The sequence below is a fragment of the Castor canadensis genome, chromosome 11, assembly GCF_047511655.1.
Source record: "Castor canadensis chromosome 11, mCasCan1.hap1v2, whole genome shotgun sequence".
NCBI classification, from domain to species: domain Eukaryota; kingdom Metazoa; phylum Chordata; class Mammalia; order Rodentia; family Castoridae; genus Castor; species Castor canadensis.
In genome coordinates this window covers 100,663,500-100,690,472 of record NC_133396.1, presented here as the reverse complement: position 1 = coordinate 100,690,472, position 26,973 = coordinate 100,663,500, and the positions used below count along the sequence as shown (strand labels likewise).

Genomic DNA, 26,973 nt, shown 5'->3' with positions numbered 1-26,973 from the left:
TTTACTCTATCACTCTGGACTATTATTCAGACTATTTTTCTTTTGTATCCTAAGCTGTGAATACAGGGTAAACATGTAAAAATTTTAGGCTCTTTGTGTATTTTCTCTCTTTCTTGCTTTGCTGGTAAGGTCATTCAGAAGTTTTGTTATCTTAGCCAGCCCTAGTTAAAATGTAACATTCTATAATGCGAAAGCTTACATAGTATCTACAGCCATGTATGGAAAGGTGATCTTTATTTGTTTTATCTTGTCATAAATATAGTTTGGGTTAGCAAAGAAGGTAAAAAGAGACCAGTTAGTAGAAGATGAGGAGAAGGAAAAGATAATAAAGAAGGAGAAAATATTTGACTAAGAAAGGATTTTGTATGTAAATAAGGTTTTGTCCTAAAAGCCAAGGATTGTTCCAAAATGGAAAGGGCCAAGTATGAGCAAAAGCAGAAGGCTAAAAGCATGTCTTAGGATCAGGTCAGGGTTTATGCTAAGATATCATTGATTGGATTTGGTAAGGCATGACGAGAGGTAAGAAATTTATAAGATAAGAGGACATTTTCTGGACAAAAAAAGTTTTTACATGGCAACATAAGGTTTTGTCTTAAAGGATTGTTACAAAATGGAAACAAGTAGATAAGGGTAAAACCAGAAGGGTAAAGCCAAGTCGTAAAAGGATTGTGGTAAAGTTTATGATAAGATATAATTGATTTTAAAAAAGATAGTGTTTTGATAAAGCTATCAAAGGTTCTCTGAAACCTTCCCCTTAAATCCCCAATAAAGCTGGAACACAGAAAGTGTGCTGTTGATCTCTCTGAGACAGCCTGCTCTTCTTTATGGGGATGTACTCATCCTTCTCTTAATAGACTTGACTATTCTATGCTACTCTATTCTATTTGTTTATTTATTTATTGGTGGGACTGGGGTTTGAACTCAGGGCTTCATGATTGCAAAGCAGGCGCTGTACCACTTGAGCCACACCTCCAATTCCAGCTTTATTATTCTTAATAAACTTTATTATTATTTCCACTGTGTTCCATGTCTTGCTTGAACTCTTCCCTCATAGGAATGCAAGAACTGAGGACCCCAATGTAAACTCTTGGTTAAAAAAAAAAAAAAAAAAAAAAACAGAGGTAGGAGAGGCTGGCCCGGTTTAAGGAGAAAGTTGTCTGTGGTAGGCAGTTTCCTAAAGGGAAAGAGCATCTTTTAGTGCTCCCACCTTCCTGCCCCTGGCCAGCTCTGGGCCCATGAAGGGACTTAGAGAAGCAAAAAAGAAAAAAATCCTAGGAGTTATGCAGGGGTGGACCTGGGAACTTTTGCCCGCTTTTAGTGACAGATCTTGGTGAGAACATTGTGTCAATCTCAGGCTTTCATTGGATCCCATGACACATCTAAGACTTGAAGTCTTGCTCACATAGTGACATTTGTGAAAAGAGAAAGGAGAACTCAGGTCTCCATGAAAGGCTTGGTGACAAGGATCCTTGTTAGGTGATAAATCTGCATACTCAGTTCTCAGGGAGCAAACCTGACTTCATATTCACAGGAGACCTAAGAAGTGGGATTCTAGTCAAACCACAGAAAAGGAGGCTGGACTTGGTGTAGGAAAGGATCTTGGGAGAGCAGAACCCCAGGAAACTTGGTATAGATGTTAGAACAAATGTCAGAGGTAGCATAACTTAACTTCTCAGCTGTGCTGAGAACAGGAGCCTGTAATCTCAAGCTCTTCATCTTTGTGTTCCAGTTTGTCCAGGTTAATGATGCAGGCACAATCTGACAGAATTTGAGCAACTTCAGGAATCCACTTTGATGGACATATTAAATATCTAAACAGGTAAAAAAATTTTTGCCAGGCTGGACATGTAATTTAGTGGTAGAGGGCTTGCCTAGCATACCCAAGGATCTGGCTTCAATCATCAGCACTACAAAATCGAAATATATTTTAAAAAATGTAAAAGGAAATATTAGCATAGTGTGAGCACATTTTTTAGGGGGTGGAAGGAATGTATGCATATCATTTTATGTATGTTGGAAATGAACTAGGGAATATAAAATGAAATAGCGACCATCATTTTTAAAAAGCTAATTGAAAATCTTGATGCTTCCCCTGTCCCATATAGCCAGAACTCCTATGCTGGCTAAGAGCATTGTTGTGATGAAGACGACGGTCTCTGGACTTGAAGTTTCACTCTTGAGAAAGAAGCGCTCATCTCAGGTAAACAGAAGGCCAAGAGTGGTGAGTACCGTGAACATTAGCCAATCTGCAATCTGTGTTACTCCAGAGGATTGGGCTGAAAGAACAAGAAAGACACCTAAGTGTCTTGACTGATGTATTGATAAGGTATAGCAGTACTGGACTTTGACATGGGAACTCTTTAAGCAAGGCAAGCAGTTTCCTTCCCAAAGCCAATCCCAGTGTGCCTGGGACATCCTTTTCCTTGCAAAAGCTCAATCCTTACTAATTTAAAATAGAAAGAGTGAAGAAATCCCTTAAATACACTGCCTTACAAAAGCTGCATGTTCTCCCTCATATGCAGATCATAAACCTAAAACAAATGCATAATATTTTATAGGACAGGGGTCACACTAAGGAGAGGCTGCACACGGGAGGGATAGGGCAAGGGAAGGAAAAAAAAACTTAAATGTGGTTGATGTGCTCATGGTACAGGAATGAATATAGAAATCTTAAACTGACTGGGGCCACTGTGGGAAGGGGACTAAGGAGGGGTGAAGAGGACTGGTGGAGATGAACCAATTGGGGTTGTAATACATACATGCATGCAAACAACACAAGGAAACTCCCTGTGTAGCTATCTTTATCTCAAACTAGAAAAACACCATGTTTCTCTTACTCTTTTATGTTTTTTCTTCTGCAAAATTGGCGAACAGGAGGGCAGAGCTAGTGGGAGGGGGGAGGTGTCAAGGAAAGGGGTAGGAGGATGAATAAGGTGCAAATAATGTGTACACATGTATGTAAATGCAAAAATGATACCTGTTGAAACTGTTCCGGGAATTGGGGGAGGGGGAATGAAGGAGAGAAGTGGAGGGAATAAATTCAAGTATGATATATTTGATGCATTGTAAGAATCTTTGAAAATGCTACCATGTACCCCCACCCAGCACAACAATAATTTCAAAAAGTTGTGAAGGCTCTTGGGGATATACCCAAAAGACTGTGACACAGGTTACTCCAGAGGCACCTGCACACCCATGTTTATTGCGGCACTATTCACAATAGCCAAGTTATGGAAACAGCCAAGATGCCCCACCACTGATGAATGGATTAAGAAACTGTGGTATCTATACACAATGGAATTTTATGCAGCCATGAAGAAGAACGAAATGTTATCATTTGCTGGTAAATGGATGGAATTGGAGAACATCATTCTGAGTGAGGTTAGCCTGGCTCAAAAGACCAAAAATCATAGTTCTCCCTCATATGTGGACATTAGATCAAGGGCAAACACAACAATGGGATTGGACTTTGAGCACATGATAAAATCGAGAGCACACAAGGGAGAGGTGAAGATTGGTAAGACACCAAAAAATTAGCTAGCATTTGTTGCCCTTAACACAGAGAAACTAAAGCAGATACCTTAAAAGCAACAGAGGCCAATGGGAAAAGGGGATCAGGAACTAGAGAAAAGGTTAGATGAAAAAGAATTAACCTAGAAGGTAACACACACACACAGGAAATTAATGTGAGTCAACTCCCTGTATAGCTATCCTTATCTCAACCAGCAAAAACCCTTGTTCCTTCCTATTATTGCTTATACTCTCTCTACAACAAAATTAGAGATAAGAGCAAAATAGTTTCTGCTGGGTATTGAGGGGGTGGGGGGGAGCGGGAGGGGGTGGAGTGGGTGGTAAGGGAGGGGGTGGGGGCAGGGGGGAGAAATGACCCAAGCCTTGTATGCACATATGAATAAAAAAAAAAAGTTGTGAAGGATAATTACCAAAATAATGTTGCCTTAGGCTCTCCTGAGGATTACATGAGTTAATATATCATTGGACTTTGTTCACTATCTAGCATATGATAAATATTTTTTAAATAACATATTAGGATGATGTTTTAAAAATAAACAAACTGCTTAGTTGTGTGATGTGCTGTGGGTCTGGGAAAGAATTGATCTCATATAAGATAGGTGAGTTTCAGATATAAACAGATGACCTTATAATGTTATGCATAGCTGACTTTAGGACAGGAAGGACCATTTCTCCTTGTTTTTCCACCCCACTAACCATCTATACTAACTGGGAGGAAAAAAGGAAAGGGGAAACAGAGATAGGGGGAAAAAGGAAAGAGAACAGAAAAGAAGGGAAGGAAAGAAGAGCAGAGGAGAAGTAAGAAGGAGAAATCATAAGACAAAGGAAATGAGTGATGGAGAAGGATTTGGGGAATGCTTTCTAGGATAATATGATGACTAAAAAATATCAAGACTGTTTTAGCCCTTTCCACAAAAGGGGACCTCTCTGCAGATAAGCAGTTACTTCATGCTATAAGGGACAGGACTGTGCTCCTTCCTTTTTCTGTATCTCAGATATGTGGTATTGACATGAAAGTAACATTGGAATTGCCAAGTCAAATTGTGGTTTCATTGGATCTGTGTTGGTAGAAGAGCAAGGGATGTTAGGAGGCATGACCTGACCAATTAGTTGAGAAGAAGAAGGAAAAACATACAGATCTCATAGCCCACATGTGGAAACAGAGGTGAACCAGCACAGGCAAAGGGGAAGACTGAGCCCAGGAAGACCACGGGAGAGCAATGTTCCCAAAGGCCAGCATCCCCGGTGACTGGACATGGACAGGGATAATAGGTAAACATTGGCACCACAAATATGAGTTATGCTGGAAGGATATGTGTACCAGGACTAAGCAATGTCACTTTGAAGGCATGAAGGCATGGGGCCTAGTGTGCTGGAGATTGTAATCCAAACTTATTAATGATCCCCTAAGTCCTAGAGTCTCCAGACTTGAAGAACTGAGCCTGGTTTAGCCAGTTTTCATTGAAGACTTGTCAGACACAATATTAAGAAAGTTACATATTTTGACTCACTTATTCCTTATAACATTATGAGATAAGAACTATTATCTTGTCTTATATTTAAGACAGACACAACTTGGAAAAGCTACTAAACTTCTTTAGCTAGTAAGTGACGATATCAGGATTGACCCCAGATGTGACCAACTTTAAAACCTATGACTTTAGCTGCTCCTACACCACACAGGTAGTGTAGGCCTGAATTAGAACAGGAGTGATGCTCTCGTGAGTAGATCCTCCTGAGAGACAGAGGAATCTGAAATATGAAACCAAGAGCTGTCCTTTCTGCCTTCAGCAAGAAGCATAAACCTGGCAGTATCCACCTGCAGATTAGGCTGTCTCCAGGAGAGAGTGACCCTCTCAAGCTCATGTACTTTACTTTCTTTCCTTGCTGCTTTAAGCTACCCATCAGAAACCCTTCAAAGCATCTGCTCAGTAATGTCTAGACTGTTCTCTCTCTTGCCCTTTTTTCTCCTGCTCACTCTGATGTCTCAGATTGTCCTATAATTCCCCAGACCTCAGATTTGAAGATCATGCATTGGGGGTGGAGATTGGGGGGAGCATCAGAGATCCTATGCTGAATGCCATTGGTGGATGAGGTCACTGAGTGCCACAAAGGTGAGGTGAGCTAGCTGAAAGGTGGTGGCAGAGCCCAGAGAGAGTTTCTCAAGCCTCACAGACACCTTTGGGATTCCCAACTACATTCTGTGCTAGAAGACTGAGTAGAATCCTCACATCTTTACTTCATTGCAAAGAAAAGCAGTCACCCTGTGCCCACCTCAGCACCCCTGGAGACATTTCTTACCCAGGTCACAGGGTGGAATGAAGTACAGCGTGTCGTTCTTGCTGCTTACAGGATTGCTGACTTGGCAGGTGTAAAACTTTGATTGGTTCTGTGGATTAATGATGACTTCAAGCACACTTCTCTGGAGCTCCTTGGAAAAGGGCCCTGAGTCCCTGTACCAAAGGTAGTCAACAGACTCATTCTGTGTCAAACATGATAGATTCAGGTAACAGTTGTCGTCCAGTTTCTGTATCTTCTCAATTTTTATGACAGGCTTGGGTACAGGGTCTGAAAATGAGTATGTCATAAGGTGAAACAATGAATTTATACATTTATGAAGCATTTATGCTGTGAAGGGTTATAAAGGGAACCAGGAAGGGACTGGTGAGGCAGTCATGGAGAAGAGGCTCCTACAGAGGGAGCCAATGAGCAATTTGTTCTTGGAGGCTTCAGACTGTAAGAGCTGTTCCTTGGAGGTGACTCTAGGCTGAATCCAGTAGGGGGAGCCAGACTCCGTTACATGCAACCATGAACAAAATGGGATGACAGCCATCTATGAGCCAGAAAGTGCAACAGGGTAGCTGGTGGGGAGATCAGCTGAGGCCAGACTTGGTGTCCCAACTGTCTGAGATGCTCAGGGCCCCTTCTCTAATAGTTCACATCTGGCACCTTGAGGCCAGTTTGTCCCTCAAGATTCTTGAGCTCAGATTCAGGGAGAGTCCTGAGATAAGGGGTCCTGGCTTGCCCATGGCAAAGCCCTTTGCACAGCCACTCAGGGGAAATGTCATGCCCTGGACTCTGATGGAGCTACAGGGAAGAAACTCCTGTATCTTCCAGCACATGTCAGTGTTGATTGGTTGGTTGTCTCTGGTATCTCAGTGTCTAGCACAGTGTATGCCACATAGCAAGGTTTTTATTTGTTTGTTTTTTGAGACAACATCTTACTATGTAGTCTAGGCTAGTCTGGAACTCACTATGTAGCCCTGATAGCCACGAACTTGAGGTCCTCTTGCCTCACCTTCCCCAGTGCTTAGCACAGGCTCATGCCACCACTCCTGTCTCTAGAAGGAAACCATGCTTTTTTTGCATGGTGTAAGTATTGCATACATGCTGGAGGTCACATTATCATCACTTCTGTTGTCCTACTGCCAGATATGATAAGAGATGACCACGGTATCTGGTCCTTCCTTAGCTAACACTGGTTTACCTAAAATTCTCTGGCAGTTTTTTCATTCTAGTTAAGGGTAAAATACCTTACAAACAGTATTAGGTACACTGATTAAGATTAAAACGTGATCAAGAATTTACCAGATCAGCTGGTCTCTGGTTGTGTGTGTGTGGCGGGGGGTACTGTAAAAGAACTACCAATCTGGCCTCCTGAACTCAAATTTCATCTCCTCCATGAAGCACTGTCTGATTGCTGAACTTCCCTTATACACTTTAACTGAGCTGGTTTTCACCATTTCCTCTATTCTAGCTTTATGCCTTACCCTCCTTCTGCATTTCCCACCATGATTAGCACAGCCCTGGGAATTTGTGGGTGAGCAGCTAGGGTGGTTTGGCTTCAAGACATCCCTTTGAGCTACCACAAATGCCTGGACTGCACTGAAGGATGATCCTTCTGCTTAGCACACCTGAGGAGGGTGTGCTGGTATTTAGAAATTTAGGTATTTAGAAATTTTACAAGGTGATTGTGAAAAACCTTTAATAACTTGGAATCAGCTGCAGTGGGAGTATTTATACAACAGAAATTACAGATGTTGGTACGTGGTATAAGTAGAGGCTTTTAAATTTTATTTCTTTATTCATTTTTGGTCTTAACTGGTTTACAAGAACAAAATTGTATGAGATTTTCCTGTTCGCAAGACTTCCTGAATTTCAGGCCATATGACGTGGAGAAAATGAATAAGAAGTGACTTTAGCCTCTTAGAGCAAGGATCATCTCGCTGCTGGGACCTGAATATATACAACACTTCATCTGCACTCTGTTAGCATTAAATTCCTTTTTCACTTTTATTATCTACTTTGATCTTCATAGCATTCTAAAAAGTGGATATAATCATTCCCATAATATAATGAGGGACCTCTCCCTTGGATCTCAGCCCAGCCCTTCTTCTGCAGTATTCCTCACCCAACCCCATGGAGACCTCCCAGGAACCACATTTCTTAGTTATTACTTGGTCCTTTTGTCCATGTTTAGATCATACACAAACACCTGAACTAAGTTGGATAAGTCTGTTTCTTATCAAATTTCTTGGAGAACTTAAACTTGGGGGTACAAAAGTATAAGCTTGGAGAAATAAGCCGGGATTGATAGGTGTAGTCTACAGATTCCTGAGCCTGGGGGCTATAGACTGGTCCTGGTTTTGTTTTCCTGCCCTTCAGTCCTCTTGACAATTCTACATTGCTTAAATTGTTCTAAACAGTCCCAGTTTCTTAAAATAACTTCTCCTTTTTTGGTAAAGGTACAGTGAATTGGTTTCTATTACTTGCCATCAAAAGAACCTTACCTAAATATAGGCATAGAGATATTAACATATTTTTCTAAAGTTTTAATGGACACATAATAATTATATATATTGAGGGGGTACTGGGTAATAATTTAGCACATGTATGCAATGTGTAATGATCAAATTGGGGTAATTCGATTCATCTCAAAACATTTATCATTTCCATGTGCTAGGAACTCTTCTAGTTACTTTGAAATATATAATAAATCTACTGTGCTTTCGAGCACTAAAACTAATTCCTTCTATTTAACTGAATTTGGCACCCATTATTCAATCTTCCTCTAGTGACCACTATGCTATTCTCTACTTTTATGAGATTGACTTTTTTAGCTTCCACGAATCTATTGGTCTTTCTGCACCTGACTTATTTCACTTAGTCAAAAGTCTTGAACCCAAGTCTGTCTGACTCCAAGTACAAAGCTCTAGTCCTTATTCCATATATAATGATTAGTCTGGAGCTGTAAGTGGAAGTTTTTGTCACACTCATCCTAATAGATTAAAGACACCCTTAATAGCTTCTGCCCCAATGTTTATGTTTTTATATCTTTTTTTCATAAGCCTGATGAGTGCTAAGTTCAAAGATACAATTAGAATGAATTCAGAACTGATTTGGATTACAGGACAGAATGAAAGAAACAGAGAAGAAATGATCTCTATTGTCTTCTTTCTTTACTGTTTGTTTCTTTCTGTTTGTGTCCCCCATAAGGCTCCTGTGTTCCCAGATGGAGGTACTTTTGGAAACTGGATTGTGAGAACTATGATTTTATCAATCAATGGATTAATTCATTGATGAATTCATAATTGAATAGACTATTGGAAAGTAGCAGAAACTGTGAACGGTGTGGCCTCATTGAGGAAGTAGGTCACTGGAGCATGACTTTGAAAGATGTATCTTGTTCCTACCCCTTCTCCCACCCCTCTCCTTCTTTCCCACTAGGAGAGGAGCAGTTCTGTTCACTGCACCATCTCCACTGTGATGCTCTGCCTCCTCACAGTCCCATGGCAAAAAAAGTCAAGCAACCATGGTCCGAAACCATGAGCCCAGATAAATCTTTTGTCCTTTGCACTGTTTCTCTCGAGTATTTTGTCATGTGCGTGCATGTGTGTGCGTGTGCATGTGTGTGTGTGTGTGTGTGAGAGAGAGAGAGAGAGAGAGAGAGACAAAAAGACTATCACATGATGCTCAGCCAATGTGCCCAGCCCTCCAGAGCAGGTTTTAGATGTCCTGTGGTTACCAGTTTTGAGTTCTACTAGCCCCAGGTTTACTCCCAAGCCAAACTGGCTTCAGGCTAAGTAAATTAAACCTGTCCTGAGGTTTTTCTCTCCTTCTCCCAGAGTGTCCCCATAACTCCCAGTGGCCCACCTAGGGTCCTGGAGTGGGAGCATAACCCTTGGCTCCTCTAACTCACCAATCACCTTCAGGGTTATCTTCCTCTCTTTTTCACTTCCATTCTGCATCAACACTCTTAAGAGGTAGATGCCGTTCTCTTCTTTTCCAACCTCTTTGATGTGTAGCACAGCACTTTCAGGATCAAGAATGACTTTGTCCTTAAATCTAGACTGGAAGTAGTTAGGAGTTTCACCCAATGTCCATTCTACAATCTTTTGTTTGGTAGTATGAAGCCAGGTCAGATGTGTGAAGTTTTTGGGTATCTCTGAGATTTGCAGGCTCACGTTGCTTCCGGACATCACAATTTGCGAAGTATCTGCAAATGAAAATCAGAGTGAGACCCACCTTGGAGAAAGTATTGCTACCCAGTGGTTCTGATTTAGCTTGGACTGGTGGCATAGGGAACCAAGAAGGGATTTCTGCTGTGAAGCAGTGCATATGGTCTTCATCAGAAGTCTTGACCCTGATCAGGAATGCAGTCTGAATCAAAGGATGTTTAAAAGCTAGTGTTTGGGACTGGAGGTCAAGTGGTAGAGCACCTGCCTCGCCCAGTACCCACAAAACAAACAAACAAACAAACAAAAACCACTACTGTTTGTTGAGAAATGTATCAGGTACTGTTTGAGACACTTGGTATACATCAATGAACTAAACAGCAAAGATCCTCGAGCTAACAGAGTAAACAATAAATACAATAACTAAATACATTAAATACATTTTGTCATAGCAGTGATAATTGCTATGACAAAGGAGAAACCTTAGAATAGAGAAAGGAAAGTTGTGAATATTGGTAGAAGTTGATGACTGGCAAATGTCATTTTTAAGTTGGTCACATCTGAGCAAAGACTCAAGAGAGGAGAAAGGAAGTCAATCTTGAGTAAGAGTGACTCATGCAGAAGGAAGATATAGAGCAAAAGTCCTGTGGTGGAGGAGTGCCTGCCATATTTAAATAATAGCAAAGAGGCCAGAGTTGATGGTCTGGAGTGAGCTAGGGGAATGAGTGTTAATAAATATAGTTAGGGAGAGATTTGGGATTAGAGAGATATTTTCACTTTGTTGATAGTGTTTTACTCTGGAAAAAAATAGCCTGTAGAAATAGCTCATATATTGTGTGCATTCACAGTTTTTTGGGGGGCAGTGCTAGGGATCAAACCTAGGGCCACATGCATGCTAGGCAAGTACTCTACAACTGAGATACACCCTAGCCCTTGGTTTTTTGAGATAAGGTCTAACTGTGTATCCCAGGCTGGTCTTAAACTCATGTCCTCTTTCCTCCCCCTCCTGAAAGCTGGGGTTATGGCCATGCACCGCCATTCCCAGGTACACTTTATTTAAAAGCAAGTCATTAGAGATCATTTGAAAACTATTTGAGCGTTTGGGTCACAGGCAGAACTACTTTAAAGTAATGAAACTGAAGCTTTAGAACCCCTGGTACAGCTCTGGAGGGGCCCTCAAAGTGTCTTCATGCACTGATTTTTTTTTTTTTACAAAACACAATACAGTTTTAAGTACAAATAATTATACCACTGCCTCTTTCCAGTCCAACACCCCCTTCATCACATTTCCGTTTGAACTAGGTGATGTCACACTGTGGGTATTTTTCAAACTATCTAAGAGGAACTAGAACTGGAAAATATTTAGTTGGAACTCACTGGGATATATTTATGTGGTTCACAGATTCTTCTGTGTGAGGTACTGCCATCACTTTGTTGAAGAAATGGCACCCAGGGTAATCCCTGATGCCCTGTGTGCAGCTTCACCTGCTCTCTCCGTGGGCATATAGCAACCAGACAGTAGGAGGGAAGTAGTGGAGAAACAAGGTTTGAAGCAAGCAGAAGCCTGAGCTGTTCAGTGGCAAAGTATTTCCGTAGCATGAAGACATTTAATTAAAATTGCCATGTTATTATTTTGGCTTTCGTGATTTATAAAGTAGTTGTCAGCTTTTAAAAACTGATAATTTGTTGGGGTTTCTTTTCTCATCTAACTGAGTTAATTTTTATTCCTATTTGTATTTAGGTTCTGTTAGTTATTTTTTCTTGAAGATACCCTAAATTGTATAAGCCTCAGGTTCTGAAAAACCTGGTTTGGATAAGGCAAGGAGAAAGAAAAGATAATAGCAAGAAGGTGCAAAATGAAGGCAGGTCTATTGGTTCTTCTTGTAGGGGGAATAAAAATGAAGAATATGCATATATAATCTGGGAATGAGCAGCCAGAAAAAAAGCTAAAGGTAGAAGAAAGAAGGAATGTATCCTATATCATAGGTGTCACACATTGTCACTCAAAATCTCACTTATATTATTCAACATAATATATATCTTGCTTTTCACTTCCCAGTGGCTACCATTTCCCCAGGGCTTTCATCTATCCTTCATTTCAGGATTCATTCATCCTCTCAACCTCTATCTATTCAGCAAATATTTATTAAGCACCTGCCCTGTCCTGGTACCTATGCAGACACACCCAGGCACTTACTTCCACAGTGCTTCTAATTGATGTAGTCCATATTTTACAGTTTCTCTCACTGAATCATTTCAGTTCAAGCAACAACTATTGGCAAACCACAGTGTTCCTGGCAAGCCAGGCTCTGATATCAGCAGGGCAGAGTGTGTGGCCTCTTAAAGCCTAGGAGGACATTCTCTCCAGGATTTAAAAACCTCTAGACATATATTCCATACTTACTTTCATTCTTGGGTCCATGTGAATTAGTAGAAATGATAATAATAGGCAGCCTAAGTCAGTGTTTTTCCAATCTTGACATTATTGATATTTTGAGCCAAATAATTCCTTTTGGGGGAATTGCATCTGTCCTGTGTTTTGAAGACCCTTTAGCAATGTCCCTGGCTTCTGCCTATTAGATACTAATAGCATTTCTCCAGTTGTGACAGCCAAAAGTGCCTCTAGGCATTGTTAAGTGTTCCCTGCGTGACAAATCCCCACCCCAACTTTGATTAAGAATTCTAACCTAGGTAGTGCTTGACAGCTCTCCAATAAGTCTCAGCCATATGTTCAGAAGATGGACCAACTCACAGTTATAGAGGCAAGTAGAAACCTTAGCTATTCCAACATGTCAGGGTGTCGAGACACAGGCATCTGTGTGTAATAATTCTAAAAAGACTGACCTGATGGTTGGCCAGAACTTCTTACTAAGAAATAAGGAAGTGGTTAAATTATTGATAAAATCTTGCTGCACCTTCTAATAGTTCCATATTTTAGAAGGTAGGCAAAGCAAGCTTACATGGAACTACTATTTTGGCTTAATTCTAATAGGACTAAGCAGTTGGTAATGTGTCTTAAAGTATAAGATAGAGCAACAATGTTTACCTGTAGCTTATAATAGGAACACAAGTGATACTGCCTGTGCTCACCCATGTTTCTTGTCTGTAGAAAAGCAGAATTATAAAGAAAAAAATCATATGGAAAGAAGTCATATCTGGACATGGAAGTGCACATGTACTCCTAACACCCAGGAAGCTGAGGTAGGAAGATTGTGAGTTCAAAGCCAGCTCCAGATACATAACAAGTTCCTGGTCAACCTGGATCACAAGACCCTTTCTCAAAAAGACACTTCCTCCCCTCAAAAAATCTCATACCAAACACATTACTCAAGAAAGAGAAAGATGTTCAAAAGAGAAAACTTTGACTCTGATTACTGTAGAAACATGACTCATGCTTCTAGTAAAATTGTTAAGCAAGAAAAGGAGGAGGTGAGTTTTAAAGATATAGATATGGAGTTACCTGGAGCACTCTGATGAGATCAAAGATTAACAAACCTACACAAACCCTTTCAGGAAGTAATTTGGCAATAGATATCAGGACCCCAGATTTGTGTATTGAGTGACAAAATAAACAGGGTACTGTTTCCTGACATAGGAAATATAATGAGTGTAGGCATTATTGTGACTGGAATCTGAAGGCAAGGAAAGAGAAAAGGATATCAAATGTTCTCCCAAGACATTTCAGTGTGGATGGGAAGAAAGGAATTATGTAAAGGGCATAGCAAGTAGAGAGGGGCTTTGGTTTTATTTATTTTATTTAGGGAGGGAAATGACTTAAGCTAAGATATGCCACGGGACGAAGCCAGGAGAGGAGGAGACATGGGGAGAAGGGATAGGACTGGGCTCATAAGGGCTCAGCACAAAGTTGAAAGCACAGTTGACTGGGAGGAGGATACCTCATGCTCTAAGGGAAGACGGTTGGGGTTATAGAGAAGTTTCTGGTTTGGAAATGATGGACAGGAAATCAAAGGGTTTCCTGCCTAATATCTCTAGCCTAGACTTCTTCAACAAAATAGGACGTGAGTTCTCTGCTGATAGGCAGAGGACTGAAGTAAGATGACTTGAAGATCTGAGGGGAAGGGAGGGAGGGGAGGGGAAGAAGGGGAGGGGGGGGAAGGGTGGAGAAATGACCCAAACAATGTATGCACATGTGAATAAATGAATAAAAAAAAAGATACCTTGAAGATAAAGGCAAGATTTGATATAGCCACTGTGAGAAATAGGGGAAAGAATTTGTCAGGGCCAGTGAGTTCACTCAGAGATCTCAACCTGGCTGAAATGACTCATAACTTACTCCTGTCTTCTCTCCTTCCTTTCTTTCTTCAATCTGTTTTTTCATCTATTTCTTCAAACAAACATACATAAGTGCATCAACTTACTCATTTGCTCATTCATCTAATAACTTACAGGAAGCACTTACTATGTGCTAGGCTCTGTGTGCTTAGTAGATAAATATGGGCTAGTGGAATGACTCAAGGAGTAGTGTGCCCCCCTAGCAAGCACAAGGCCCTGAGTTTGAACCCCAGTACCACCAAAATATCAAACAAGCAAACAATAGATAAATATAGCTCTTTCCCTTAAGAATCTTTCACTTCAGTAAATAAAAACAATCAGACAATTCCACTATTGTTGATAAGTGTTAGGATAAGGAAAATATGGACTGCTGAGGGACACATAAAAGGAAACGTGTGACTTGAATTTAGGGTTCAAGAATGGCTTCTGTAGAAAGTATAAGTAGGAATTAATATAAGTAAGATTAAGCCAAGAAAATATGAGGACTGGGAATAATGAGTGTTTCAACCAAAGGGGAAAAGAAAAATTAGTATCAAATGCTCAAACAACAAAAGCAAGATTCATTTAAAGAAGTAGAATGAACACAGACAAGGTGAGCACAGGAGGCAACTATGATGATGATGTGTGTGTGAGCTTTATTATCAAATTTCTGTTCTCTCATTCACCATAGCAGCTACTGAAGAGTCTTAGGAGGAAGACAGAGGACCATTTTAGAAAACTTCCACCAATGGCAGTGTACAGAATAAGCTAGAAAGAAAGAACAGGGTGAAAAGGGCAATTAGGATAGACGACTATTGTAATTGGTGATAAAAGAAAGTGGTAACGTGTCTAGGATGGATGGCAGTGAGGGCGGATGGAAATGGACATATTTGAGAGATAATTTTGGAGGTAGAGTTAATAGAATCTACTCAGTGGGTGTGGAGAGCAAGGGAAAGAAAGGAATTGAGGATAATTTCTAAACTTCTGGCTGAAGCAACTGAACAATGGGAGTTGTCACTTGTTGATGTAAGGAACAGTGAAGGAGCAGTAGTTTGAGGGCAGGAAAGATTATAAAAGTTTGGTTTTCTTTTTTGGGTGTGGGGCTGTGCAGGTATATACCTGACTTACCTTCCTTCAGATATGTCCCTTGGGGTGGTATTGCTGGATCAGATGGCAGTTCTATTTTTAGAGTTTTTTTAATTGTTGTGCTGGGTGGGGGGTACATTACGGCATTTACAAAAGTTCTTACAATGTATCAAATATAATATACTTGAATTCACTCCCTCCACCATTCTCTTTTATCCCTTCTCCCCCCACCCCTGCTGTTCCTGGAAGAGTTTCAACAGATACCATTTTCCATTTACATACATGTGTACATGGTATTTGCACCATATTCACCCCCTATATCCTTTCCCCACCTCTTTCCCCCTTATTTTTCTTTTTAAATCTATTAATTTTTTTTACATTTTTCCCATTAGTAGGTGGGGTTTGTCCTCTTGAACCTGGATAGGACTTGATGACTACCTCAACAGGCTGCAGAGGTATGACTTGCAAAGCTAGATTAGAAAACACTATGCAGCATTTGCTTTTGCTCCTGAGGCACACTCTGGGAGGCCTAACTGGATGGTTCCAGGCACCTCACTGTTTTGAGTCTTCCTCAGCCTAAGCAGCAGCCATGTAAGTGAAGAAGCCTTTGAAATGACCGAGGTCCTGCCACAATCTTCCTGCAAACATGTGAGAGGCCCCCGAGTGAAAGATGCTGAGCACAACCTACCCACAGTGGGCAAAATAAATCGGTTGTTATTATTTTAAGCCACGATGCTGTGGTGGCTTGTTAAACAGCAATAGACAGCCAGAACAAGGATGGTGAGTCCAATATTGGACACATGTCTGGAAAGTCTAGAAGTTTATTTATGCTCACTCCAGACTTTTATCTGTCTCAGATTATGTGTGTGTCACATTTGTAACTTCATGTTTTATTTCATTTGATGTTATTAGCAAACCCTCCTAGAAACAGGAAGCATGTTATTATAGCCGTTAAACAGCGGAGGAAGTTGAGGCTCAGGAAAATTTTGCAACTCATAGAAAAATCCCACAACATGAAATCCAAACAGGATATAGTTCTTCTGATTCCAAGTAAAACATTTCCAGGCACCCTAAGTGCTGTGGGGAGAGAGTAAAATGACTATTAGCAGAGGACACTCTGCATCACTGCCTCGAAACCAGAGAGCTGAGAAACTCAAGTCTAAGGACAGGTGAAGAAGGAGATCTAAGAGAGCTTCTCAAATTTTTCCACAAAAGTGTCCCATGTCAAGGAGGAGAAACTACTCATACCCTCAGGAAGAAATGGATGTAGAGTCTAAAAGGAAGTTTTTGAAGTCATTCATTGATTTATTGAGCACATGCTGTGTTCCAGGCACCGTGCTACATGCAGCAGCATCACACTGAGCGTGTTTCCTCTCCTCACGGCGCTCAAAGGAACAGAATCAAATAAACAACTCACAAACTGTCATCAGGAACCCAAGATTAAGAGGAAGCCACATGAAAATGAATGCTAAAAGGAGATGCAGGAAGAGTGGCATGCATTGAATTCCAGGCAGAAAGAAAGGCTAGTACATAAGCCCAGAGGTAAGAGAGAGGATGCCTCTTTCTGGGCAAACAGCAAAATTCAGATGTGGTTAATAGAAACAAAGTCAAAAACTGGAACCTAAGCCCAGGACATCCTGACAAAGGGCAATATGTCTACAGTCCTTTGTGCATAATGACCAGGGGTCATCTGCACATTTTAAGCAAAAGAGAATAAATGACCCAGTGGAAGCCCAAAAAAGGAAAAGCGAGAGAATAAGTAACTGTCAGGGTCTTTTTGACACAACTAGGGAAAATCCTGAAATGTTCCAGTGCCAATAGCTGTAACTTTCCCCACAGCTGAGTTAGTGCCTCACATTGGTCCCAAATTCAAAGCCCATTCCAGTACCCTATGAGTTGAGGCAGGCCCATGGTGCCCATACAGTTACAAAGGACCCTGAAGACAGTGTGTCCCTAACTTATATAGTCATAGACCAGACCAGACCCAAAGAATTGTTCCCCAAGAATGAGTGACCAGCCAGGTTTCCTCCACACATTACAAACTCATCTCACCAGGTCCTAAATGCTGCACACCGTTGCAGTTTGTGAGGCTGTGTAACCTCCTCATGTTGTTCATGTTACTAATTTTACCCATACTGCTGAGCATTCCTTAAGTAAAAAGTAGACCTGAATTATTTATCTGGGGAAATAAGAAGAAAGGCAAAAACTTAACTCCTTCTCAGCTGGCCTGAGAAGACAGGTACTGGATGAAGAGGGTTAGGAAAGGGAAAAGTGGCTCAGTCCCTAGGCACATGTGCTGATCTAGGTCAGGCTGTGGCAGAGGAATGGATCTTGACTCTTAACAATCAGATATTGGGGTTCTTTTGATATGGAGGCATCTCAGACTCTGATTCAGAGATCCTAGATAGAACAATCCTTTCCAAGTTTCTTTCCTATAATTTTGACCTCTGGGAAAATGATATCATTTATCTTGGCTCAAGATGTCTGAGCATAAAATGTGACAACTATTAGTAAAGAGCTTCCTCTTATTTAAAAGGAAAAAAAAAAAAAAAACGTTTCCACAACATCATAGGCCAGCAGTCATGGAATGAAATGCAAGGGGCCTACTTCCTCGTCTCCCCAGGTCCTGTTTTTGTCATGTCTTCTTGGGAAAACAGATGGAGCTTGATTCGCAAAGGTTAAGGAAGGCTCCCCAACCTTACCACAATCCTGCTACCAGAATGGGAGCACCTGCTAGATCCCTGCTAGATCTGTAGTAGATCAGACCCTACTTCCAAGGTTCAGCCAAATCCCATCTCCATTTCCCATATGACCCAATCACAGGCAGACAGTTGGTGGAAAGTACCTTGATTGCTAGTCACCAGCAGAGGCAGCAGTAGTATATCCAGAGTCAGATACAACTCCCATCTTCTAGGGTACATGTTACTTTCCAGATCTTGCCAAAAATGCTGGAGACAGCCGAGAGCTAGGCTAGAAAGGAACCAAGGGTAGAAAAGGAACTCATGATGCAAGTCTACATGAGGAAACCAGAAACAGGAAGTTGTACTAGGTTTTTTTTTTCACTCTCAAACACCATGGCAATAGAAAAAATAATTTTAATATGTATGAGTGCTTTTTGGTGGAGAGAAGATTCATAACTTCTATTGGATTCTTAGAGTATTCAGTGCTCAGAAAGGATAAAGGGTCCTTGACAAAGAATCTAAGACTTTTGTCCTCAGGAAGAAATCACTCTGATTAATTTAGGAGCTAAGACATAGCGGGTGCCCACCAAGCATGGGTAGGTTCCATTCAGAGCAAAGTCTAGAAATCAGATCTACACAGCCTTGGTGCTGCATCTCCCACCTCTAGCTCTTCCCTTATGGCAAATTCAATGTTCAAATTTTTACATCAGTCTCTTCACTGAACATTACTAGAAGAGATTACTTGGCTCAAAAGAATGGATTCCCCACCCTTGTCTTGGCTCCATTCCTTATTCCAATTCAATTAATTATTTGCCCACCCAGTTCACTTTGGAGGACCCATTCGGCAAGCCACAGTCTCTGATACAGAATATCTATAATCATTTTAGAATTGAGGACATTTCTGATTCTCCAAATGGAGGTGGCCAATAAGATGGCCTCTCTCTTCAACTTGTGAGCTTCTGTTACAGAAGCAGTCATCCTCCCCAAAGAGTCAGCAAAGGGAAACTGGGTCAACCCAATTCCTGAAATTGTGTATGACACACCGTGCCCCTGATCGCATTGGAGCTCTCTGAGGTGGGCAGGGCAGGTATCACTACTTGCACCTTATTGAAATTCAGGGTCAGCCTCGCCTGAGGTCATGCTTCAGCTCCAGTCACCCCTCCCCATGTATTCTCCATGTCCATGAGGAAGACAAGAGGCTGAACCCTGCCCTCCAAAAATCACTCCTAACCAGGCCCCACCCACTTTTCTTTCTTGACTCCTTGCCTGTGCTTGCTGTTTCCTCCACCGTCAGCAATTCTTCTAGTGTGGGAAATAGCAAATCTTCAGACTAGAAGAGAAGATGTAGCAGGAGTAAATAAGCAAGGTTGAAGTGGCATTACCTAGGGGAGATTTTTAAGCAAACCTTTAAAAGGAACTGAAGAGGAGGAGGTGGAGTCAAATGAAAAGATAGGAAGTAAAATGTGGATGTGCTTTACTTGAGCCCTGAAGTTTCTAAGAAATGATTTCCCCACCCAGCTTAATAGGGTGTTCTTAGGAAGAGGGAGGAGAGAGAGAGGGAAGAACTGAGTTCTCCAGAGGAGATGGGGGAGCAGAGAGTGAGTGAAGAAAGATATGAAGTAATCTAGAAGCAATTACCTGGAGATAAGCCTCATTTTGAGGAGAGAGGGAGCACTAGAGGGGTGAGTAGATCTGTGTCTGTGGTGCTCCTCTTCCCTCCCTTTCCTCCTCTATTGCCCATTTACCTCAAGCCTTCCCTTTGGCTTTGTGCCCAGGACCACCCACCCCAAAGTGCCATTACCCCATGCCTTACTATCCAACCCCCTTAAAGGATCCCCTAGAGTCTGGCTAGTTAACAATCTGAGTTAAGAATGGAAGGAGCTATCAAGTGAGGATTTGAAGTTGTCTCCCTTCTTCTAAAACTGTGAACTTCAAGAGGGCCCCATGAGAGTAGGACAATGAGATAGGGTGTGAATGAGGATGTAGGTTACTGTCACTTTATCATTCCCTCCATAAACACATGCCTCTGTGTGCAAGATGGATGTATATTTTACATCCCCTCCAGAACTCAGTCCCGACTAGGCACCAGCCACTTTTTCTTCCTCATCTCCTTGCTTTGTGCTTGCTATTTCCCCTTCCTGGAGTTTCTCTCTCCTCTTCTCTACTAGGCCAGCTGGCCATCCTTGGAAAGTATTCAAGTAGTGAGTATTTACTCAAGTTTTACTTCCTTTAGTGATCCTTCCAGAATCACCTCTCCTGCTCTTTACTCCTTGTTTCTGACTCCCCCTGGAGTCTTATTCTTACCAGTTAATAGCACTTGCAGTTCTCAGAAGACTAGTACAAGCTGCAAGACAAGACAAGGACATAATAATAAGGTTTCTAATAAAAAGAACACATGGATGTTATAAAGATGTTAATAAAAAGATTAAAAATCTATGATCTCCTAGCCAGAAACAAATCACTGTTAGCTTTCTGGTACAGAGTGTTTCCTTCCAGTGTCTTTTTCTATGCTTATGCAGCTAGATAACTAGCATTCTATGGCACATGTAATTTATGTATGACTTTTGGTCACTTATACCATGAGCATTGTACCAGAATAAGATGTTGATAATGGAGTATTATTCAGCCACAAAAAAGAACAAAATCATGTCATTTGTAGGAAAGTGGGTGGAACTGGAGATCATCACATTAAGTGAAATAAGTCTGACTCAGAAAGATAAATATCACATGTTTTCTCACATGTGGCTCTAGATTTTTTTTAAAGACATGAAATTAAAAGGGTACCACTTAGGGGAGAGGGGAACCAGCAGGAGAAGGAGGAGAAGAGAGTGATGGGGTGAGTATGATGGAAATACATAGTGTACAAGTATTAAAATTGTCATAAGGAAACCCAATATTTTTGTGCAACTAATCTTAAAAAGACGTTGAATAGAAGCCTGATATTTGTTAATATAGATATCCTACACTTATTTAAGCCATTCGTTATTACTAGACATTTGGGTTGCTTCTGTCTTGTACTTACATGGAGACTCTTCAGAGGCTAGTGGGTACTGACTTTCTAGGGAGAAAGTGGGGAGGAAAATGGTTGCTGTGTAGGCAAGGGGGTTGTGGTTTGAGTATGAAATGTCCCCAATAAGCTCGTGTGTTGAACATTTGGTCCCCAGCTGGTGGCACAATTTTGGAAGGTTCTGGAAGCTTCGGGAGGGAGGCAGTACTTCACTGGAGGAGTTGGTAACTCAGAGCCTGTTCCTGCCTGACCCTTTGCTTCCTGTGTGCAATGAGGTGCAGAAGTTCCTATGCACATGCTCCTATGCTGTGGTGTTCCCCCAAGTGCATGGAGCCAAGCAACCAGGGACTGAATGCCCCAAACCATGAACCAAATAAATCTTTCTCCTTTAAGTTGTTATGTCAGGTACTTTGTCACAACAAAGAAAAGCAACTAACACAGTGGTAAATGGGACGTAACAGTTTGAAGGTCTTTTAGACGAGAAGGGCAGGCTGAATGGAGGGCAGAGCCTGAGGAAAGGGAGAACAAATCTGTGAGTGGCAGGCTCTGACTCAGAAAGACAACTATCACATGTTTCTGAGATCTGTGTGAGCAGCCCAGTGGGGAATCTGTGATTGGACCCTTCAGATATATTGATTTAGGGATCAGCAACTTGGAGAAAGCCCTTTTTTTGTTTTGTTTGCTAGTACTGGGGACCGAACCCAGAGCCTTGCACTTGCTAAGCAAGTGTTTCCCGCTGAGCTACATCCCCAGCCAGAGGAAGCTCTTTTGATTTGTATCAAATGGGTGTTCTGATTGTATGGACTCTACCTTCTCTTTCATATTAGTTTAAGAAGGGATTAATTGCAGCAAGTTTTTATTTTGGATCAGACAGGTATGTCACTTTAAGAAAATTGTGTCACTGCTTTGAGTCTGCCCTTACCCAACAGAGAGATGAGGACATCATACCTTGTCAGTGAGAAGTAAACAGAATTCCATATCATTCTCAAAGGTCTTTTTAGATGTGGTAAATTAATGTCCATGTGATATAGCCTGATGCTGAAACAAAGGAACAGAATACAAACTGAATCCAACCTTGCTCCTTCCCCAGGGTGGCCCTGGACACTGAGGCACTAGGATTAGCCATTTGGAGGTACAGCCAGCTCTTCAGGCCCCTGAACAGATTCAAAACCAAGTCTGGGAGAAGCAACAGGAAAAGGATCAGTAGCTCCCCTGCCTCCCTCTGGAGGTGGGTGAGTCACCAGGTCTTGCCTTAAAACCCTGGTTGTGAAAGTTCCTGCAGCCGAAGTATAGGCACAAGTTGACCCCAGAAATGAAAATGTACAAACCAACAAGCCTCACTATATGAATTAAAATACAGGCTTCTCTGGTGAGCCCTCTATGTACTTAACAAGGTGATGCTAATGGCAGAGTTGGTGATTATCTACGAAGGCAGGTACATGCCAGGACTCATACCGAATTATCTCATTTAACCTCCAACTTCCCCATGAGGACAACTACAGACACTATTCCCATTTTAAAAAGGGAAAAAATGAGGTTCAGAGACATCAAGAGGCTTGCCTAAAGACACTTATCTAGTTAGAGCAAGATTCAAAATTCAAACCCACCTCTGTCTGATGCTAAAGCTGGCATGCCTAACTACTGCAGTTTCCAAAGTCATGGGCATCAAGCAGTCTGCAGTGTGCCTACAGGAAATGCAAAACAATATGAAAGAGTCAACCCAATCTGAAATTAGGGACTTAAAGAAAATGAAAACTGGGAGTAGTGACTCAAACCTGTAATCCTAGCTACTTGGCAGGCAGAGATAACCACAATCCTAGGATTGTGGTTGGTAGCCAACTCCAGGCAAAAAATTTGCAAGACTCCATCTCAACCAATGGTTGGGCATGGTGGTATGTACCTGTCACCCCAGCTATCCAGGGAAGCACAAAGAGGAGGATTGCAGGCTGAACCAGCATAAAGCAAGACCCTATCTCAAAATAACCAATGTAAAAAGGGCTGGTAGAGTGTCTCAAGTGGTAGAGCACCTGCTTAGCAAGTACAATGCCCTTAATTCAATTCCCAGTACCACCAAAAAGAAGAAAAAGGGGAAGAAGGAGCTTTTTTACTGAGCTGAGAACAGGAGGAGACAGGTACTCTAGTAGATAAGGAACAGCCATAATGGAAGGGCCTGGAGAATGGGAGAAAGACAAGTCATTCCAATAAATGTCCCCCAAAACATGAGCACAAAGGCAGGAACAGGGTCTCTCTCCTAGAAACTGATGAGGCTAGGTTGCAGAAAAGACACCTACTCCCTCCAGGCTCCAGACTCCAGGCAGTATGGGTAAGAAAACTGGAAGTTTCAGATTCCAGGGAGAAGAATAACAAAAACTATTTTTTCTTGTTGTGCTCAGTGGGGGTACATTTTGGTATTTACAAAAGTTCTTAACAAAGTATCATACTTAAATTCACCCCTCCACCATTCTCCTTTATCCCTGTCCCTTCATTCCTGGAATAGTTTCAACAGATAACATTTTTCCATTTCCATACACGTGTATACAGTATTTGCACTATCTTCACCCTCCCACAACACCCTCTCTCCACCTCTCCCCACTCCCTCTAGTACCAACCACCCAGGCAGAACAGCGTGTTCTACCCTCCTGACCAAAAACTATTTCCAACCTTGCTAAGACTAGGACCTTGGTATTGCAAGCTGGCCTCTCACTGACTCCAGTAGGGGGCAGTACAATACTGCAATTTCCTGAGTAGCTTCTGGCTTGTAGGACATCCCCACAGAGACTAAAATAGCAAGAGGACAATATCTTGGAGTAAGCAAAAGTGTAAGAGGAGATCAACTGAGAAGCCTCAGTTGGATAGACAAAAGAGAGTAAGAGAAATTAATGACTCAATAAGCAAGGGAAAGAGCCATACATTGGTAGCTCACACCTATCTAGCTATTTGGGAGGCTGAGATCGGGAGGATCACAGTTCCAGGCTAACCCAGGCAAACAGTTTGTGAGCCTCCATCACCACAACAACCAAAGTGAAATGGATTGGAGGTGTAGCTTAAGCACTAGAGTGCCTGCAATTAGTCAAACCCTAGTCCCACCATAAATAAATAAATAAAAGAGAGAGAGAACTGTCAAAACTATATGCAGATTAGCAAAGTGTGTCCATTGCATTTAGCAATTGTATGGTCATTAGTGATTTTGACCTTGATGACAGCAGTTTTAATGAAAGCAGAAAGAAGATTCTCCTTTCCTCTTCTCTTCTTACTCCTGCCTACCTCCCTTCCTCTCTCATCCTATTGAATATTTCCTTTCTAGAAAGTTTTTTTATTAGTGTATATTAATTGTATAAAACATTGGGTGTTATTATGACATCTTCGTTCATGTACATATCCACCCCCACTACCCACTGGTGCCCTCTCCCTTTGGTCTTCTTCCCAAATACTCCTCCTTCTACTTTAATGTCTTCTTCTTTTTTTTAAATGTAAATTCCTCATATGAGAGATCACAGGTGATAATTGTCTTTCTTATTTCACTAAGCATGATGATCTCCAGTTCTATCCATTTTCCTGCAAATGACCTTTGCAGGTTCTTTGTGGTTGAATAAAAGCCCATTGTGTATATATACCACATTTTCCTTATCCATTCATCTGCTGATGGGCACCTAGGCTGCTTCCATACCTTGGCTATTGTGAATAGTGCCATAATCTAGGTATAGAGGTATCTCTATTGGATGGTGACTTAGACTCCCAGGAATGGTAGAGCTGGATTATATGGTAGTTCTGTGAGGACCCTCCATACTGATGTCCACAGCGGCTTGACTGATTCACATTCCCACCAACAGTGTACGAGGGTTTCTTACCCCTCCCCACCCACATCTTCACCAGCATTGTTGTTTTCTTGATGATAGACAGCCATTTTAAATGGGATTAGATGAAATCTCATTGTAGTTTTGATTTGTATTTCCCTGATGGCTATGGATATTAAGCATTTTTATGTATTTATTGATCATTTGTACTTCTTTTGAGACTGTCCAATTCATTTAACTTTTTTTTTTTTGGCCATACTAGGGTTTGAACTTAGGGTTTCACACTTGCAAGGCAGATGCTCTACCATTTGAGCCATGCCTCCAGCCCTCAGTTGCTCATTTATTGATTGGATTATTTGTGTGTGTGCCTCTGCTGCCATGTAGGAAGCAAGATTCATGGAATTCCCAAAGTGATAAAGGCTAGAAAGACCACAACTAATCTGCTAAACTCCCTCCTGCAAAGCCAGAAGCCAAGCATCAAAAAGTTCCTGCAAAGAAAGAGAGGAAATGCACCAAAAGGGAGGGAATGGGGAGTGGGGGTGGGAGTGGGGTGTGGGGAGGGGAATAATGCTAGAAGTAGCACTGGAAAAAAGAGATACCAAACAGCCTGACTAGGCACCAAAGGCTGAAGACAGATGCTAGCAATGTCACGAGATGTGCTAATTTTTGATACATGGGTACGTATGTAACTGTACTACTTGAAATTCTATTTTTCATCAACATGTTAGCAGCATTCCTGACATCTACCCATTACCCACAATGACACATTTCTGGCCCCAGTTTTAACAACCATAATGTCTCCAAAAATTGTCAAGTGTACTCTGGGGGACAAAAATCACTTTCAGTTGATAAAAAGTGCACTAAACTTCCCTGTTAAGAGCATCAAATTAAAAAATTGCTGGGAGCCAAGAATAGTGGCACATACCTGTAATCTCAGCATTACAGAGGTAGAATCGGAGGATGACAAGCTCAAGGCCAGCCTGCACTAGATAGCAAGTTCCAGGCCAAACTGGGCTACATAGCAAAATCCTATCCTCAAACAAACAAACAAAACCAAAATGCATCACTTGGTTTTTTGGTGACTTTTTAGTTTTAGTAGTTATTGAGAAGGGACTTTCCAATAGTTTTACTGTTAATGATCTGCATATGTCTTGATTAAAATGCCACGTTTGTCTAAGCAACGTATATTCAATAAAGCTGGATATATCTTAAAATATTAGTGGTTGTTTAAGGAAAAGGAAGCTATGGGAAAAAAGAAAGAGGTAATGAGCTTTATTTCTGGGCCCAGGAGTGGTTTTAAGTAGTTTTTTAGTGTTTCTCTCTCTCTTTGTCTCTTGCTCTCACTCTCTCTCTCAATCTTGGCAGTACTTGGGTTTCACCCTTGCAAGCCAGGTGCTTTACTGCTTGAGCCATGCCTCTAGGCCCTTTTTGCTCATATTTTGAAGATAAGTCCTCACTATAAGACCTGGACTGCAACTCTCCTGTTTTATATTTTCTGCTGTAGCTGGAATGACAATTGCACACTACCACACCAAGCTTTTTCCCCACTGAGATAGGGGTCTCACACACATTTTTGCCTGGGCTGGCCTGGAGCCATGATCCTCCCAAGCCCAGCCTCCCAGGTACCTAGAATTACAGGCAAGAGCCACCAGCACCTGGCTTGAGTATTTCTAAGATGGAAGTACTGAACCCATGTATAGGCCAGAGAAGAGTAGATAGACAGCATTAAATAAAATAGGAAAAGTCATGGGCTAACTGGTAGAGAACTTTAAAGAGATAGACGAGGTGTCTCCATAGCACCAATGGATAAGAGGAGGCATATCTCTCCACTAAGAATAGGTGACAGTTTGCATAGGTCACACCTAATATTATGTTGGTGTGTGGGACATGAAGGCTAAGGTTATTTCACAAGATTTAGTAAAGCCAAAGAAACTAGAAGTCTGTAGAAAATGGGGACAAACACAATAACTATTCTGGTGAGTAGAAAGATAGCTCAGCAGAAAGTGGTGTTTGGGCCCAGATGAAATGGAGCCCATGAATCTGTCCAGACACTAGTCTTTGTAGTGGTGTGAACTTCCTAGTAGGACATAGTGCACTGGAGGGACATCATCGCAGCATTTCCCCCACTGGGGCTCAGTGTGGATTGG

General features: G+C 41.5%; 1 protein-coding gene across 3 annotated transcripts; it reads right to left on the bottom strand.

Annotated features, from left to right (window-relative positions):
- Window positions 1-510: 510 nt before the first annotated feature.
- Window positions 511-19,450, bottom strand: Cd48 (CD48 molecule). 3 transcript variants are annotated; one of them, XM_074047690.1, is made up of 5 exons: window positions 19,292-19,450; window positions 18,190-18,314; window positions 9,731-10,027; window positions 5,806-6,099; window positions 511-2,276 (listed from the first exon to the last, which is right to left on the bottom strand). In XM_074047690.1, the coding sequence occupies exons 2-4, from the start codon at window positions 18,263-18,265 to the stop codon at window positions 5,807-5,809; spliced, it is 666 nt and encodes a 221-aa protein (XP_073903791.1). In that variant the 5' UTR covers window positions 18,266-18,314; window positions 19,292-19,450; the 3' UTR covers window positions 511-2,276; window position 5,806. The 3 variants fall into 3 exon arrangements, with proteins under 3 accessions (XP_073903791.1, XP_020029919.2, XP_073903790.1); XM_020174330.2 differs by having other exon boundaries at window positions 5,833-6,099; XM_074047689.1 differs by having other exon boundaries at window positions 5,833-6,099; window positions 19,271-19,429.
- Between the last annotated feature and the right edge of the window lie 7,523 nt (window positions 19,451-26,973).

Coding starts and splice junctions, on each gene's coding strand:
- Cd48 (XM_020174330.2), bottom strand. CDS start 18,265: ATGTACCCTAGAAGATGGGAGTTGTATCTGACTCTGGATATACTACTG. Junction 10,028..18,189: donor GCTGGTGACTAGCAATCAAG/GTACTTTCCACC, acceptor TTTCATTTGCAG/ATACTTCGCAAATTGTGATG. Junction 2,277..5,832: donor CATTCCACCCTGTGACCTGG/GTAAGAAATGTC, acceptor TTGTTCTTTCAG/CCCAATCCTCTGGAGTAACA.